The 18628-nt window shown below is 47.9% G+C and overlaps 1 protein-coding gene across 1 annotated transcript in view; it reads left to right on the forward strand.

Annotated features, from left to right (window-relative positions):
* Positions 1-18628, forward strand: part of SETDB2 (SET domain bifurcated histone lysine methyltransferase 2) — a 112891-nt gene that overhangs the window by 71845 nt on the left and 22418 nt on the right. Inside the window, exons 11-12 of the mRNA XM_053563744.1 lie at positions 6800-6921; positions 10616-10723. Coding sequence (XP_053419719.1) covers positions 6800-6921; positions 10616-10723 — 230 coding nt within the window. The remainder of the gene's footprint in view (positions 1-6799; positions 6922-10615; positions 10724-18628) is intronic.

The raw sequence follows: 18628 nt of genomic DNA on the forward strand, positions 1-18628 counted from the left end.
TAATTCTGCGGCGGTTTAGGGCAAACCCAGCATGATAAAAATTTTAGAAGTAACCCTCAAAAGAGGGATCTTTTTCCAACTGGGCTTTGGGGGGCGGTGTAGGGGCGCGGGGCACTTTGTTCTTTAAAAACATTCAAAATACGACTACAGCCCCGGGAAGTGTGCCGAGGACCGCTGTCCATGCGCCCACCCCGATCCTCCTCGCCCTGCACGGCCCCGGGCCTGGCCGTGAACCGTCTCGCGGATTTGAGAAAACGAAACTCCTTTGAGAAAACGAAACTGGCGCCGTCTAAGCGACTTCCGGGAGCGCCAGCTCAGCGCGCAGCCATCGGTGGTCGCCGCCGCTCCCGGCGACAGCGCAGTCATCCGGACACCATGGCCCAGGAGTCGCCGTGCCGGCCCCGCAGCCCCGAGGCTCAGCCCGCGGGGGACGCGCTCCCCTGCCCCTCTGGTGAGTACGCGCGGCGGGGGGTGGGCGCTGCGCCCCGGTCGCCCCCGGCGGGCACGGCCTCGGGTCCCCTCTCCAGCAGACCCGGGTACATGCGCCTACCGCCGCTCGTCCACCCTTAGCTGATACGGGGGACAGGGTCCTGCGAGGGGGTGGCAGGAGGAGCGCCCCGGGAGGAGACACGCTCGTCTGGGTCTCAGGACATAGCTGGGGAAGTTCTCACCCAGGGTGTGACTGGAGCTCACCTCCTCCTTCCAGTCCTCCCCGGCCGTCCACTTGAGCCGGGTCCCCCACTTGGGCCCTCCCTTCATTTGATGGCGTGTGGACTGCTGCTGTCCTCCGTCAGCCAGGCTCAAACCTGTAATCCCCGCACTCTGAGAGGCTGAGGCAGACGGATCGCTGGAGCTTAGGAGTTCCAGACCAGCCTGAGCAAGAGCCTATCTGTACTGAAAATAGAAAAATTAGCCTGGTGCTGTGGCCAGCTACTGTAGTCCTAGATACTTGGGAGGCCAAGGCAGGAGGATCACTTGAGCCCAAGAGTTGGAGGTTGCTGTGAGCTATGATGCCACAGCACTCTACCCAGGGCAACAGAGTGACACTCTGCCTTAAAACAAAACAAAAATGATTTTGGCAGAGCCTGCCTCTGGAGAGTGGAATAGGTATCGTAATAGAAATAGTAAGAACCTCAGAGGCTGAAATGAGGGAGTTTTACCTCTGTCTGTTCAGGGAAAGCTTATAGGAGGAGATGTCTGATCTTGGGAGATGGGCAGTCTTGCTCTGCCACCCTGGCTGGACTTACAGCGTTGCAGTGGTGTCATCATAGCTCACAGCAACCTCAAACTCCTGGGTGTAAGTGATCCTCCTGCCTCATCCTCCTCAGGAGCTGGGACTACAGGTGCCTGCCACTGTGCCCAACTAATTCTTTCTATTTTTACTATATTTTTGGTAGAGATGGTGGTCTGACTCTTGCTTAAGCTGGTCTTCAACTCCTGAACCCAAGTGATCCTTCCACCTCAGCCTCCCAGAGTGCTAGGATCATCAAGGCATGAGCCACCTATGATGTTGTTATTATTATTATTATTATTATTTGGCAGTTTCTGGCCAGGGCTGGGTTTGAACCCTCCACCTCCGGTATATGGGGCTGGTGCCCCACTCCTTTGAGCCACAGGTGCCACCCTTTTTTTTATTTTAACAGGCAGAGTCTTATTTTGTTCCCCTCAGTAGAGTGCCGTAGCGTCACAGCTCACAGCAACCTCCAGCTCCTGGGCCCAGGCGAGTCTCTTGCCTCAGCCTCCCGAGCAGCTGGGAGCACAGGCACCCGCCATAACACCCAGCTATTTTTCTGTGGCAGTTTGGCCAGGGCTGGGTTCGAATGCACCATCCTCGTTATATGGGGCCGCTGCCCTACTCACTGAGCCACAGGTACTGCCCCATGATGTTAGTTTTAAAGGTCAAGTCAGCCAAAGGCAGGAAGGTTGAAAGGGTGTGTTAGAGAGGCAGAGAGGGTGACAGGAACAAAGGCATCAAACCACAACACATATGTGACAACCACAAGCCAGCCAGCTGATGAAGTTCCACCCTGACCTCCTCCCAACTCCAAACTGGTATACACAACTTCTCCCACATCCGGAATGTTCCTAAACTGAGTATGTCCCTCAGAAAACTCCTTTTTCCCTCACTGTACCCACACACTCCAAACCTGCCCAACACATCAGCCCCCAAACTGTAGCAGCGCCTCAGGGCCTTTCTTTCCTCCCCACGTGAGTCAGGTCAGTCCATTCTGTCCATTCCTCACTGCTTCTCAGCACCACTGCGACCACCACCTCCTGCCTGAACTGTTGCTCCCCTGACTTCTACTCCAGCCTTTCATTCAGGCAGTCCTGCTAGGCAGCCCAAACGACCTTCACAAAACAAAAAGCAAACCTGATTCTCCTGCTCAAACCCCACTCACAGTCTAGCAGAACAATACCTTAATCTGCCCACAGTTTAACCTGAGTCCTTACCTGATTTGACTCCTGCTCATCTCCATTCTGCAAGCCCTTACCGCCTGGCCCGTCCTCTGAGCCACCGAATCTGTAAATCTGTTCATGCATCAGGGTCATCATATTTGCTATTCCGTCTGCAAGGAAAACTCATGGTCTCTGCTCATAGCTGTGTGTCTCTCCGCCCATCCTGTCTACAAGAGCACTCCCTCCCTGGCTCCGAACTGCTCTCTGCCTCCTTCTGCTCGGTTCGTCTCTATAGTACTTAGCACTACCAGGAAAAGACAGACAACAATAAACTTGTTTAATGTCTGTTTCTACCAGTGGAATGAATTGAGTTCTATGAGAGTCAAGAGTCTTGGTCTCTTCTCTATCCCCCGTGCCTAGAACAGCCTGCCTGGTCACAGTGGCAGGACATAGCAGGTTCTCATTAAGTAATCTCTTGAAGGAGTGAGTGGGCATGTGTACGACAGTGGGAGCCTGGCTTCTCTTCCACCCACGCCAGGGCTCACCTGTGCACGCACACACATACTCTGTGGTGATCCCGGTCAAGTGTACTTGCCAGCTGCACGTTGTACCAAAACAATGTGGTCTATTACTAGCAAGCAGGGGTCCAGACTCACAGACCCCCAGAGCATAGATGCTGTAGTATTTTCCAAAGAAGGCTAGGAACTAGGACCTGAAAAGCCACTATAGACTTTGGCCGTGCTCCCCTGTCTTGTATTTCTTCACCTCTTAGCATATGTGCTTTGAATTTCTTTCTTTGGTCCAGTCTTCCTAATAATGGGATAGAAGATGGCGATCCTCACAGCCTCCCAGTTTTGACATCTCCTTCAAGAAACTAGCCCAGGCTTGGCGCCCGTAGCACAGTGGTTATAGCACCAGCCACATACACTGAAGCTGATGGGTTCGAACCCAGCCCGGGCCAGCTAAACAATGACAATTGCAACAAAAAATAGCCGGGCGTTGTGGTGGGTGCCTATAGTACCAGCTACTTGGGAGGCTGAGGCGAAAGAATCGCTTATGCCCAAGAGTTTGAGGTTGCTGTGAGCTATAACACCACAGCACTCTACCCAGGGTGACATAGCGAGATTCTGTCTCAAAAAAAAAAAGAAAAGAAACCAGCCCAATCTGAACTAAAACCTTCTATTCTGAGTTCTGTATATCTGGGAGATGGGCAGGCAGTCATCTGGGATGATCAGCTGTGTGTAGGGAAATGGAGTTCATTGAACACCAGACCCCTAGGCTGCTCACTGTCCCTTCACTACAACACACACACCCTTATTCCTGTTCATACACTGTAAAGACATCACTGGCAATGCATTCTGGGTAATCCAAATACAGATTCAGTCTTGCTTCTTCCAAAGTTATACCCAGGTATGTCATACAGAGACAGTGTGATGGAGCTTGTTCATCCCACACGTCTATTCCTAAGTTCCTTACCAACCTCTCAGTAATTTCCCTGCCTCCTTACAGTTCAGGCAGGCAGTCCCTGAACTCATCAATACAGCTGACTTATCCGTGCATCCTTCATACACCGGAGAAACTAAAACAGTAAGCTGCAATAAAAACTATTGATTAGCCAGGTTCAAGGCACAAGGAGACTGAGGCAGGAGGATCAACTGAGCCCAGGAGTTTGACTCTAGCCTGGAGAACATAGTAAAACCCGGTCTCATGGAAAAAAAAAGGATAAATTACTAAAACAAAAACAATTGATCCAAGGAGAAAAGAGGAGGAAATCTCTAACCCATAATTGGTTTACCAGTCCGGAACATAACCATCATAACCATGCCCTCCTGGAGTGAGGTTATAAATGAAATGATGGCATTAGTGAATCTCGTTACATCAGTTTTGCTCATTTTCTTCCTAATTTTAAATTCAGAGTTTCACTTATTTCTTTAGTGGCAGAATGTGTTCCTTGGCCATCCTTTCTGTCTTCTGGGTAGTTGCCCTTGTCTGGTGAGCTTTAAGACCATCTCTGTAGCCGGGCGTTGTGGTGGGCGCCTGTAGTCTCAGCTACTTGGGAGGCTGAGGCAAGAGAATTGCTTATGCCCAAGAGCTGGAGGTTGCTGTGAGCCGTGTGACGCCACGGCACTCTACCAAGAGCAGTAAAGTGAGACTCTGTCTCTACAAAAAAAAAAAAAAAAGACCATCTCTGAGTGGAGAAGCAGTGGGAAGGGTGCCCCTGGAGGATCCATAGCCTTAGCAATCTACTCCCCGGCAGAGGTGCGCTGGAGATCGCCAGGGAGACCAGGAGAGAATCTCTGTGGTGTTGGAATGAGGCATAGCTCTCATGTCCCAGGGGTGTAACTTTCCTGCAGCTTCATTCTGTAGAGCCTTTCTTGGCTACCAGTATCATTTCTGAGAATTCTAAAATTCTGTAGGAAATAAAATAAGTAAATAAAATATTGTGATGTTGTTCAGGACTCTGGCTCCTCGGGTTTGCTAAACCTCAGTCCCAGTGGGCTTTCCCTAAAGTACCTCGGCTCCCAGACACACCTACAGGTCTCCCTCCCTATCTGAATCCACAGTTGCTGAGCTCAGTGCAGATACCAGGTTGCCCGTGTTTGGCCCATGAGTTTCAGATAACCGGTAGCAGTTCAGACAGTAAGAGACACCTGTGTATGTAAAATTCCCTCCTCCAACTACAGAGTGTCGTGTACCTCCACCAGTCTAGAAGAATGAATGAGCTGGAAGAGCCAAGATCTTTTTTTTTTGCAATTTTTGGCTGGCATGTACCTCCACCAGTCTAGAAGAATGAATGAGCTGGAAGAGCCAAGATCTTTTTTTTTTGCAATTTTTGGCTGGGACCGGGTTTGAATCCACCACCTCCGGTATATGGGGCCGGCCCCCTATTCCTTTGAGCCACAGGTGCCACCCAAGAGCCAAGATCTTTTAGAACACTGTGAGGTGGCGTGTGTAGAAGGGCCTGTGAGTCCCACCTTGGTCAGCACATCTGCTATGTTTTTCTCTGTGCTCCCAGATGTCAAGACCCAAGGAGCCCACACCCTTGAGAGTGTGGCTCAGACAGGGCACAGGGACCCGGCTCAGGTGTCAGCGACTGACTGCTGCACCAGCGCTGCACCTTGTCTGCTGATGGCTCCCAGCCGTGTATGTGGGAACAGGGAGAGACTGTGTGCAAGGTCCTGCTCTTGTACACAGGGAGCTGTGTATCCCGTCAGATGCTGTCATGCTTCCTGGGGAAGACGGTCTGCGGAAGCATTAGTACATCCATAGTACTAAGCCCGACACTATTTTAATCCTGTATTTTGCAAGTTTATTGTCTGGGCTGAGTGTTCTTTTAAATAAGAACATAGTATTCTTCTTTTGAGGTGAGGGGGTGTTGTCAAATACTAAAATATATTTAAAGCATTGAAAATGTTGAAGTATGGTTTTGGTGGAGGAAGTTGAATGGGACAAAATAGTAGTATGGGAATAAACCCAATATATGTAATAATCAAATATATGGAAAAAGAAAGGGTCTTGCTCCATCATCCAGGCTGGGGAGGGGCAATGGTACAATCACAGCTCACAGCAATCTCAGGCTTCTGGATTCAAGCCATCCTGGCACCTCAGCCTCCTAAGTAGTTAGTACTACAGCCAAGCACCGCGATGCCTGGCTCATTTGTTTTTTTGGGGTTTTTTTGAGACAGAGTCTCACTATGTCTCCCTCAGCAGAGTGTCGTGGCATCACAGCTCACAGCACCTCCAACCCCTGGGCTCAAGCGATTCTCCTGTCTCCACCTCCCAAGTAGCTGGGACTACAGGCACCCGCCACAACACCCAGCTATTTTTTGGTTGCAGCCGTTGTTGTTTGGCAGGCCCAGGCTGGATTCAAACCCGCAAGCTCAGGTGAATGTGGCTGGCGCCTTAGTCGCTTGAGCCACAGGTGCCGAGCCCATCAATTCTTTTTTTAATTCATTAGAAAACAAAAAGTTGCTTTCCCACTTGTGTCCCTAATTTTTTTTCTTTTTCTTTTTTCTTTCTATTTTTTGGTCTCTCTGGGAATTGAGAATTTTCTACTTTAAGACTAGAGGAGAGGGTGGCGCCTGTGGCTCAGTGAGTAGGGCACCAGCCCCCTATACCGAGAGTGGCGGGTTCAAACCCAGCCCCGGCTGAACTGCAACCAAAAAATAGCCGGGCGTTGTGGCGGGCGCCTGTGGTCCCAGCTGCTCGGGAGGCTGAGACAGGAGAATCGCGGAAGCCCAAGAGCTAGAGGTTGCTGTGAGTCCTGTGACATCATGGCACTCTACCGAAGGTGGTAAAGTGAGACTCCATCTCTCCAAAAAAACCCAAAAAGACTAGAGGAGAGGTTAGTTTGACCAAGAAATTCCCCTCCTCCGTTTCTCACCAGGGATATCACTTTTAGGTGTCTTTCAGGTTGCAGAAAAGCTGGAAAAAAGGATATGTGCGCTCTGCCCCAAAGATGCCGACTACAGCGTCCTGTACTTTGCACAGTCAGAGAATATAGCTGCTCATGAAAATTGTTTGGTAAGTTACTTAAAAATTTAGTGGAGAGTAAGTACTTCTAGGGTAGAACATATCAGAGTAGATAAGTGGTGCTTTGGATACAAACAATAACAAATTAGCCATTGTTGGAGCTTTTAGGTGAGGGTCAGGAAGCATATTTTTCTAACATTCAACTGTTTCAGACCTTATCATCTTATGATTACTTTCAGACACACTAAGGAAAAGAAATATTTCAACAGACAGCCACCGACCTTCCCCACAAATATGATCTCTATCAAACTCTACAGATTTTTGTAATATATCCAAGTTGGTAAACATAGTTCTATGTCTTTCATTTTATTTATTTATTTAAATTTTTCATTTTGAGACAGTTTCACTCTGTCACCCTGGGTAGATGATGCTGTGGCATCATCATAGTTCACACCAACCTCAAACTCTTGGGCCCAAGAGATCCTCTTGCCTCAGCTTCCCAAGTAGCTGCAACTACAGGCATGTGCCAAAGCACCTGGCTAGTTTTTCCTTCTTTTTTTTTTTTAATTTTTTTTTGAGACAGGGTCTCACTGTACTGCCCTCGCATAGAGTGCCATGACATCACACGGCTCACAGCAACCTCTAACTCTTGGGCTTATGCAATTCTCTTGCCTCAGCCTCCCAAGCAGCTGGGACTATGGGTGCCTGCTACAACAAGTGGCTATTTTTTTGTTGCAGTTGTTTAGTTGTTCCAGGTCGGGTTTGAACCTGCCACCCTCGGTGCATGTGACTGGTGCCGTAAACACTGCTATGGGCACCAAGCCTACATATGTTATTTTTTCTGTCAGAAGCTTATACTGTAGTTAAATTCATCATTATTTTCCTTTATAATTTGGGGGAAAGAAATTCTTTTCTATACTGAGATTCTACCTTTTTTCCCAAAAGTTCTAAAATTTTGCTTTTCTTATTTAGTTTCTTAATCCAAGTGGAATTTTACTATTTGTGCAAAGTAGAAATCTAATTTTATTTTATTTTACCACATGGTTAACAACTTTCCCCATTACTGTTTATTGAATAATCAATCCTTTCCTTTGAATTTGTAGTAATAATTCCTAAGGATTTGTAATAATAATAATGACAGCTATTATTATTATTTGGTGTTTCCCATGTGCAAGGTCATTGTCCAGGAGCCTTACCTACAGTAAGTAAACTGTTAATCCTCACAGTAGCCCTAAAAAGTAGGTACTGTCACTACTCCCAAACCAAAGACGAAACAACTAAAGCACAGAGAGATTAGGTCCCTTTCCCAAGGTCACATGGCTAGTGACTGAGCCAAGATTCTCCCCCAAGGTAGTCTAGTTCTAGAACCCTCAGGCTTGCTTTGAGGACTAATGATATCACGTCATATGTGTGAATTGCTTTCTGGTTTTCTGTCCCTGTGCTGGTATAACACTGCCATAATGATAGTCATCCTTCTACATCTGCTGATTCAACCAACTGCAAATCGAAAATATTTGCGGGGGGCGCCTGTGGTTCAAGTGGCTAAGGTGCCAGCCCATACAACTGAGCTGATGGGTTCGAATCCAGCCTGGGCCTGCCAAACAACAATGATGGCTGCAACCAAAAAATAGCCGGGCATTGTGGTGGGCGCCTGTAGTCCCAGCTACTTGGGAGCCTGAGGCAAGAGAATAGCTCAAGTCCAAGAGTTGGAGGTTGCTGTTAGCTGTGACGCCACGGCACTCTACCCAGGGCAACAGCTTGAGGCTCTGTCTCAAAAAAAAAAAAAGAAAAGAAAATATTTTTGGGAAAAAATAGCAATATAACAATTTTAAAATTACAAAATTTTTTAAAATACAGTATTACAACTGTTTACGTAGCATTTACATTGCATTAGACATTGTAAGTAATGTAGAGATGATTCAAAGTACAGGTGGTCCTTGACTTAGTATGAAGTTGTGTCCCAATAAAGTCAAAAATACCATAAACTGAAAATGCATTTAGGGCGGTGCCTGTGGCTCAGTCGGTAAGGCACCGGCCCCATATAGTGAGGGTGGCGGGTTCAAACCCGGCCCCGGCTGAACTGCAACCAAAAAAAAATAGCCGAGCGTTGTGGTGGGTGCCTGTAGTCCCAGCTACTCGGGAGGCTGAGGCAAGAGAATCGCTTAAGCCCGGGGGTTGGAGGTTGCTGTGAGCTGTGTGATGCCACGGCACTCTACTGAGGGCCATAAAGTGAGACTCTGTCTCTACAAAAAAAAAAAGAAAATGCATTTAATACACCAAACATCATAGCTTAGCCTAGCCTACCTTAAACGTGTTCAGAACATTTAACATTAGCCTACAGTTGAGTAAAACCATATAACACAAAGCCTATTTTACAATAAGGTATTGACAATCTCTTGTAATTTATTGAATACTGTCCTGGAATTGAAAAACAGGATGTTTGTGTGGACACTTGACGTACAGTTTCTGCAGATTTTCCCACCATTGTAAAGTAGAAAAACATCCTAAGTTAAACCATTGTAAACTGGGGACCATCTGTACACAAAGGGAGGTGTGTAGGTGGTACGCAAGTACTACACTGCTCCCTGTAAGGGATGGGAGCATCAGATTGTGGCAAGGGTTCCTGCAGCCAGTCCCTTGAAGGGACTAAAGGCAGCTGCACCATGACTTTACAATAAACCTTGCCTATTGTTTTGGCACTTTGAAGTTTAGCATCAGCTTTTCAGATTTCACAGAAATTCCTACTAGAATTTTTATTAAAGTTGCATTTAACTTATATGAACTGGGGGGAAAATAGACACCTTCATGATATGAGTCATAATTTCTTTTTTCTGTAGAGGTCTAGAACTTTGGGTTAGGCCTCTTGGGTTTGCTTTTTCTTCTATTTTGTTACTTTTTCTAATGCCTTTTTAAATCAGCTATTATTAGTATGCTTAAACACTTTTTTTTAATCAGCCCCAGCAATGTAATGAGAACTCATCCCCAAAATGATAATAGGGACAATTACTATTATTTATTTATTTTTTTTTTTTTTTGAGACAGAGTTTCACTATATCTCTCTCAGTAGAGTGCTATACTGTCACAGCTCACAGCAACCTCAAACTCTTGGGCTTAAGCGATTCTCTTGCCTCAGCCTCCCAAGCAACTGGGACTATAGGCGCCCACCACAACGCCCGGCTATTTTTTTAGAGATTATTTAGAGGTCTGGCTTTGAGTCCTTCCAAATACGTTTCTGGAAGGAAATGAGGTAGCACCTGGAAACTTGAGCTGGCCTGGACATAAAAAGAGTTTGGGAATAATAGGCTATGGGGGCGTTTCATGACTCCTAAAGGCCAGAATTCAGGAGGGTCTAAGAAACAGGACCTGGAAAGCCAGCAGAAACCCAGAATGTCCTCTCTCTAGACTTTGGTTTTGCTTTTCTTTCTTTGCAGACTGACTGACTCTGTGGCTTTGGCTATTCCCCAGTGCCTACGCCATACTGGACAGAGAATGACATTGGCCCACGTGGCATCAGGGCCCTAGCCAGGTCCAGTTAGGCAGTGGGGAGCAAGTTTACATTCCCAGGGACTAGGGTCACTCCCGAAGTAGGGTGGCTTGTGGTCTGCTCATGCACCCCCAAAGGTGGCACTGTCCTAGCCCCCACTCCATCCCCCACCCCCGCCAAGTACTGTCTGGTGGATTTTCTGACTGTGGCTTCCAGTATGATTCATTAGTACATACTTCGCGTTTCTCCCCCCATCTGCAGCTCTATTCTGCGGCACTTGTGGAATGTGATGATCCTGATCCGCTGACTCAGGCTAGAAATTTTGATGTGGAATCGGTAAAGAAAGAAATCCAAAGAGGAAGGAGGCTGGTAAGTATAAGCAACTTTATTACCTGTATAGGATGAACAGACCCTCAGGGATGAATCTAAAAGGATGCCTATGCGATTGATGAGTCAGGGATGGGGAAGCATCTTGGAGAGCTGACAGAAGCCGGACCTGTATTGGAAACTTAGACTCAACTGAACGCTGAAAACATTTTGGCCGAGCGAGGTGGCTCACACCTATAATCCCAGCACGGGGGAGACCGAGGCAGGTGGATTGCCTGAGCTCATGGGTTTGAGACCAGCCTGAGCCAGAGTGAGACTTCATCTGAAAAATAGCCAGGATTTGCGGTGGGTGTCTATAGTCTCAGCTACTTGAGAGGCTGAGGCAAGAGAATCACTTAAGCCCAAGAGTTTGAGGTTGCTGTGAGCTGTGACGCCACAGCACTCTACCAAGGGTGACAAAGCGAGACTCTGTCTCAAAAAATAAAGGAAAAAAAATATTTTGGCCAGGAGAGGTGGCTCACACCTGTAATTCTAGCACTCTGGGAGGCCGAGCCGGGTGGATTGCTTGAGCTCATGAGTTCGAGATCAGCCTGACTGAAAGCCAGACCCCGTCTCTACTAAAAATAGAAAAACTGAGGCCAGAGGATCTCTTAAGCCCAAGAGTTGGAAGTTGCTGTGAGCTATGATGCCATGGCACTCTACCAGGGGCAACAGCTTGAGACTCTGTCTCAAAAAAAACAAACAGAAAATAAATAAATAAAATATTTTAAGATTTCATTAGTAAAGTAGTTAAGAGTTAGGATGCTTTGGGCCGTAAGTAGAGAAAACCCCAACTCTAGCTGGCTTTAATAAAGAGGACACTTATTTTCTCACTTATCTAGAGAAAACTGCTTCAAAGTTGCTTGATTCAGTGGCTCAGTGATGCCATCAGGGGCCCAGGTTCTCCTAATGTGCCCACATGTCCCCAGCATGAGCTGTTCCCCTTGTAGGCAGAAGATGGGGGGCCACCAGGGTTTCTTGTTTACAGCCAGCGAAAGAGAAAGGTCAACCCCACGGTGGAACCAGGCTCTCTGAAAGTTGAATTAGGTTGCAGCCTTCTCTCTGTACCAGCTGCTGGGGGTGGCCTTTACTAATCAGGATCTGGCCTTGGAGCCATGGGTCACCAGGGGGCTGTCTGGGCAGGAAGGAGTGCTGAGGAGTTATCCTGCTGGATCCATTGCAATCAACTTCCTCTGTGAAAGGCCCTCTCTTGTCAGGCAGGACAGCAGCGTGAGCACAGCAAGGTAATGACTAGGAACAAACATTATGTAGCGCTTACAAGTTGGCAGCATCCTGCAGTAGCTATTACATGCATTGCTCTGTGCGAACTTCCCGTCATGGGTGTAAGGATGCCCATTTTATGAACCGAAGAAATGGAAAGTCCAGAGTGAAAGGGAACAGTCCTGATGGAATTCTGCAGTTAGACACCTCAGACATTCTGCAGTAGCCCCAGAAGCAGGTCGCAGGGATGGAGGGTGTGGACCCAACCATCAGTATCTACGCGATTGAGCTGTATACTAGGAATGGGCAGGCTGGTCACTGCCATCACTAGTGCTGACAGAGCAGCTCCCAGGACATTGGGTGGAGTCCCTCTGGTTCGAAAGCAGCAGACAGCCCACCAGCCTAGGAGTGGATTAACAAGCTGTGGTATGTGTACACCATGGAATACTATTCAGCCATTTAAAAAAAATGGAGACCTGGCAGCGCCTGTGGCTCAGTGAGTAGGGCACCGGCCCCATATGCCGAGGGTGGCGGGTTCAAACCCAGCCCCGGCCAAACTGCAACAAAAAAATAGCCGGGCGTTGTGGCGGGCACCTGTAGTCCCAGCTGCTCAGGAGGCTGAGGCAGGAGAATCGCCTAAGCCCAGGAGTTGGAGGTTGCTGTGAGCTGTGTGACGCCACGGCACTCTACCAAGGGCAATAAAGTGAAACTCTGTCTCTACAAAAAAAAAAAAAAAATGGAGACTTTACAGACTTGGTATTAACCTGGATGGAAGTGGAAGACATTATTCTTAGTAAAGCATCATGAGAATGGAGAAGCACGAATCCTATGTACTCAATTTTGATATGAGGACAATTAATGACATGGTGGGGGTGGGGGAAGAGGAGAGCAGAGTGAGGGAAGGAGGGAGGGGGTGGGGTCTTGGTGCATGACACACCTTTTTGGGGCAAGACACAATTGTAAGAGGGACTTTACCTAACAAATGCAATCAGGGTAACCTGGTTTCCCTCAATGAATCCCCACCATCGACAACAAAACGGCCATTGGATTCCAGTGGTTGTCCACATATTAGGAGACGTGGGTGAGGGCAGCCAACGCTCTGGAGGCAAGAGACTCACAGCTGCAGGGGCTCCTGAGAGCTCTGCAGAATTTGGGCTGCAGACCTCCCTACTGGAAGACGTCAGGGTGGGTTGGCAGGGAGAGAGGAGGAAAAAGTCGTGTAAAGTTAAAGTGATCGTCACCCTTGCACTAACCAGTGTTTGTGGAGCCCTTGGAGTGTGCGGGCAGGCATAGCACCCACTGTGCACCACACAGGTCAGCCCAGCACGACACCTGCTTAGAGAGGGGCATGGCCTCACCAGTGGCTCCGGCCACAGGTGGGACGTAGGAGGTCTTTCCAGCAGGGGTGGGACCTGAGAGGCAGATGGAGAAGGGGAATTCCCGAGAGGAAAGGAGAGGTGCAAAGGTGTGGAAGGCAAGAAAGAAAAGGGCACACAGCTCCCTCTGGGGGTTGCTCCCACTGAATTCCAGGCCCTGCCCAGGGCCGCCGGCTCACAGAGCCTCTTCCCGAGAGATGAGGAGGTGTACTGGGTTTTCACTGCCACGAGTGATGCTCGGTCACGGCTATGTACCCATAGCACTCATTTGAGAATTACTCCAGAAATGGAACTTCTGGTTCTAAGAGAATTCCTTTTAAATTTTTTGAACTGGCTGGATGTGTTGGCTCACACCTGTAACCCTAGCACTCTGGGAGGATGAGGTGGGGAGCTGAGGAGTTCAAGACCAGCCTGAGCAAGAGCGAGACCCCCATCTCTAATAAAAATAGAAAAATAGAAAAACTAGCTGGCTGAGGAGCGAGCAGTCCCAGCTACTTGGGAGACTGAGGCACAAGGATTGCTTGAACCCAAGAGGCTGAGGTTGCTGTGAGCTAGGCTGAGGCCACGGCACTCTAGCCTAGGTGATAGAGTGAGACTCTGTCTCAAATAAATAAATAATAGTATCTGTCATTATGCAAACATAAGCTTAAAATTTTCATATAGTCAGCTCCATCAGTCTTATTATTATTATTATTTTTTTTTTTTTTTGCAGATTTTTCACCAGGGCTGGGTTTGAACCCACCACCTCCGGCATATGGGGCCGGAGCCCTACTCCTTTGAGCCACAGGTGTCGCCCTCCATCAGTCTTATTTTCTTTGGGGTTTCTGGGTTTCCTCTCTTTGTTAGAGAGCCTCCCCAACTCAATTCCCTGCTTTTTCCTTTCGCCTATATTTCCTAATTTTTTGAATAGTTTTTTGCTTTGTTTTGTTTTATCTAGTTAGAAGTTCGATACCTGGGGAGTCTATTTGGGAGTATACTTTGAGACGGCGCTCTACCTTTGTTTCTATCCATGGGGAGACTATTCGGGAGTACACTCTGAGACGGAGATCTCCCTTTGTTTCTATCCATGGGGAGACTATTCAGGAGTACACTCTGAGACGGAGCTCTACCTTTGTTTCTATCCATGGGGAGACTATTCGGGAGTACACTCTGAGACGGAGATCTACCTTTGTTTCTATCCATGGGGAGACTATTCAGGAGTACACTCTGAGACGGAGCTCTACCTTTGTTTCTATCCATGGGGAGACTATTCGGGAGTACACTCTGAGACGGAGATCTACCTTTGTTTCTATCCATGGGGAGACTATTGGGGAGTACACTCTGAGGCGGAGATCTACCTTTGTTTCTATCGATGGGGAGACTATTCGGGAGTACACTATGAGGCGGAGATCTACCTTTGTTTCTATCCATGGGGAGACTATTCGGGAGTACACTCTGAGATGGAGATCTACCTTTGTTTCTATCCATGGGGAGACTATTCGGGAGTACACTCTGAGATGGAGATCTACCTTTGTTTCTATCCATGGGGAGACTATTCGGGAGTACACTCTGAGACGGAGCTCTACCTTTGTTTCTATCCATGGGGAGACTATTCGGGAGTACACTAACTATGAGGCGGAGATCTACCTTTGTTTCTATCCATGGGGAGACTATTCGGGAGTACACTATGCGACGGAGCTCTACCTTTGTTTCTATCCATGGGGAGACTATTCGGGAGTACACTCTGAGACGGAGATCTACCTTTGTTTCTATCCATGGGGAGACTATTGGGGAGTACACTCTGAGACGGAGATCTACCTTTGTTTCTATCCATGGGGAGACTATTGGGAAGTACACTCTGAGACGGAGATCTACCTTTGTTTCTATCCATGGGGAGACTATTCGGGAGTACACTCTGAGACGGACATCTACCTTTGTTTCTATCCATGGGGAGACTATTGGGGAGTACACTCTGAGACGGAGCTCTACCTTTGTTTCTATCCATGGGGAGACTATTCGGGAGTACACTCTGAGACGGACATCTACCTTTGTTTCTATCCATGGGGAGACTATTGGGGAGTACACTCTGAGACGGAGATCTACCTTTGTTTCTATCCATGGGGAGACTATTGGGGAGTACACTCTGAGACGGAGATCTACCTTTGTTTCTATCCATGGGGAGACTATTCGGGAGTACACTATGAGGCGGAGATCTACCTTTGTTTCTATCCATGGGGAGACTATTCGGGAGTACACTCTGAGACGGAGATCTACCTTTGTTTCTATCCATGGGGAGACTATTCGGGAGTACACTAACTATGAGGCGGAGATCTACCTTTGTTTCTATCCATGGGGAGACTATTCGGGAGTACACTCTGAGACGGCGCTCTACCTTTGTTTCTATCCATGGGGAGACTATTCGGGAGTACACTATGAGACGGAGATCTACCTTTGTTTCTATCCATGGGGAGACTATTCGGGAGTACACTCTGAGACGGAGATCTACCTTTGTTTCTATCCATGGGGAGACTATTCGGGAGTACACTCTGAGACGGAGATCTACCTTTGTTTCTATCCATGGGGAGACTATTGGGGAGTACACTCTGAGACGGAGATCTACCTTTGTTTCTATCCATGGGGAGACTATTTGGGAGTACACTCTGAGGCGGAGATCTACCTTTGTTTCTATCGATGGGGAGACTATTCGGGAGTACACTATGAGGCGGAGATCTACCTTTGTTTCTATCCATGGGGAGACTATTCGGGAGTACACTCTGAGATGGAGATCTACCTTTGTTTCTATCCATGGGGAGACTATTCGGGAGTACACTCTGAGACGGAGATCTACCTTTGTTTCTATCGATGGGGAGACTATTCGGGAGTACACTATGAGGCGGAGATCTACCTTTGTTTCTATCCATGGGGAGACTATTCGGGAGTACACTCTGAGACGGAGATCTACCTTTGTTTCTATCCATGGGGAGACTATTCGGGAGTACACTCTGAGACGGAGCTCTACCTTTGTTTCTATCCATGGGGAGACTATTCGGGAGTACACTCTGAGACGGAGCTCTACCTTTGTTTCTATCCATGGGGAGACTATTCGGGAGTACACTAACTATGAGGCGGAGATCTACCTTTGTTTCTATCCATGGGGAGACTATTCGGGAGTACACTATGCGACGGAGCTCTACCTTTGTTTCTATCCATGGGGAGACTATTCGGGAGTACACTCTGAGACGGAGATCTACCTTTGTTTCTATCCATGGGGAGACTATTGGGGAGTACACTCTGAGACGGAGCTCTACCTTTGTTTCTATCCATGGGGAGACTATTCGGGAGTACACTCTGAGACAGAGCTCTACCTTTGTTTCTATCCATGGGGAGACTATTGGGGAGTACACTCTGAGACGGAGATCTACCTTTGTTTCTATCCATGGGGAGACTATTGGGGAGTACACTCTGAGACGGAGCTCTACCTTTGTTTCTATCCATGGGGAGACTATTCGGGAGTACACTCTGAGACAGAGCTCTACCTTTGTTTCTATCCATGGGGAGACTATTCGGGAGTACACTCTGAGACGGACATCTACCTTTGTTTCTATCCATGGGGAGACTATTGGGGAGTACACTCTGAGACGGAGATCTACCTTTGTTTCTATCCATGGGGAGACTATTGGGGAGTACACTCTGAGACGGAGATCTACCTTTGTTTCTATCCATGGGGAGACTATTCGGGAGTACACTCTGAGACGGAGATCTACCTTTGTTTCTATCCATGGGGAGACTATTGGGGAGTACACTCTGAGACGGAGATCTACCTTTGTTTCTATCCATGGGGAGACTATTCGGGAGTACACTATGAGGCGGAGATCTACCTTTGTTTCTATCCATGGGGAGAATATTCGGGAGTACACTCTGAGGCGGAGATCTACCTTTGTTTCTATCCATGGGGAGACTATTCGGGAGTACACTCTGAGGCGGAGATCTACCTTTGTTTCTATCCATGGGGAGACTATTCGGGAGTACACTATGAGGCGGAGATCTACCTTTGTTTCTATCCATGGGGAGACTATTCGGGAGTACACTATGCGACGGAGCTCTACCTTTGTTTCTATCCATGGGGAGACTATTCGGGAGTACACTCTGAGGCGGAGATCTACCTTTGTTTCTATCCATGGGGAGACTATTCGGGAGTACACTCTGAGACGGAGATCTACCTTTGTTTCTATCCATGGGGAGACTATTCGGGAGTACACTCTGAGACGGAGATCTACCTTTGTTTCTATCCATGGGGAGACTATTCGGGAGTACACTCTGAGACGGAGATCTACCTTTGTTTCTATCCATGGGGAGACTATTCGGGAGTACACTATGAGGCGGAGATCTACCTTTGTTTCTATCCATGGGGAGACTATTCGGGAGTACACTCTGAGACGGAGATCTACCTTTGTTTCTATCCATGGGGAGACTATTCGGGAGTACACTAACTATGAGGCGGAGATCTACCTTTGTTTCTATCCATGGGGAGACTATTCGGGAGTACACTATGCGACGGAGCTCTACCTTTGTTTCTATCCATGGGGAGACTATTCGGGAGTACACTCTGAGGCGGAGATCTACCTTTGTTTCTATCCATGGGGAGACTATTCGGGAGTACACTATGAGGCGGAGATCTACCTTTGTTTCTATCCATGGGGAGACTATTCGGGAGTACACTCTGAGACGGAGATCTACCTTTGTTTCTATCCATGGGGAGACTATTCGGGAGTACACTCTGAGGCGGAGATCTACCTTTGTTTCTATCCATGGGGAGACTATTCGGGAGTACACTCTGAGACGGAGATCTACCTTTGTTTCTATCCATGGGGAGACTATTGGGGAGTACACTCTGAGACGGAGATCTACCTTTGTTTCTATCCCTGGGGAGACTATTCGGGAGTACACTCTGAGGCGGAGATCTACCTTTGTTTCTATCCATGGGGAGACTATTCGGGAGTACACTCTGAGACGGAGATCTACCTTTGTTTCTATCCATGGGGAGACTATTGGGGAGTACACTCTGAGACGGAGATCTACCTTTGTTTCTATCCCTGGGGAGACTATTGGGGAGTACACTCTGAGACGGAGCTCTACCTTTGTTTCTATCCATGGGGAGACTATTCGGGAGTACACTCTGAGACGGAGATCTACCTTTGTTTCTATCCATGGGGAGACTATTGGGGAGTACACTCTGAGACGGAGATCTACCTTTGTTTCTATCCATGGGGAGACTATTGGGGAGTACACTCTGAGACGGAGATCTACCTTTGTTTCTATCCATGGGGAGACT

The sequence above is a fragment of the Nycticebus coucang genome, chromosome 15 (assembly GCF_027406575.1).
Source record: "Nycticebus coucang isolate mNycCou1 chromosome 15, mNycCou1.pri, whole genome shotgun sequence".
NCBI lineage: Eukaryota > Metazoa > Chordata > Mammalia > Primates > Lorisidae > Nycticebus > Nycticebus coucang.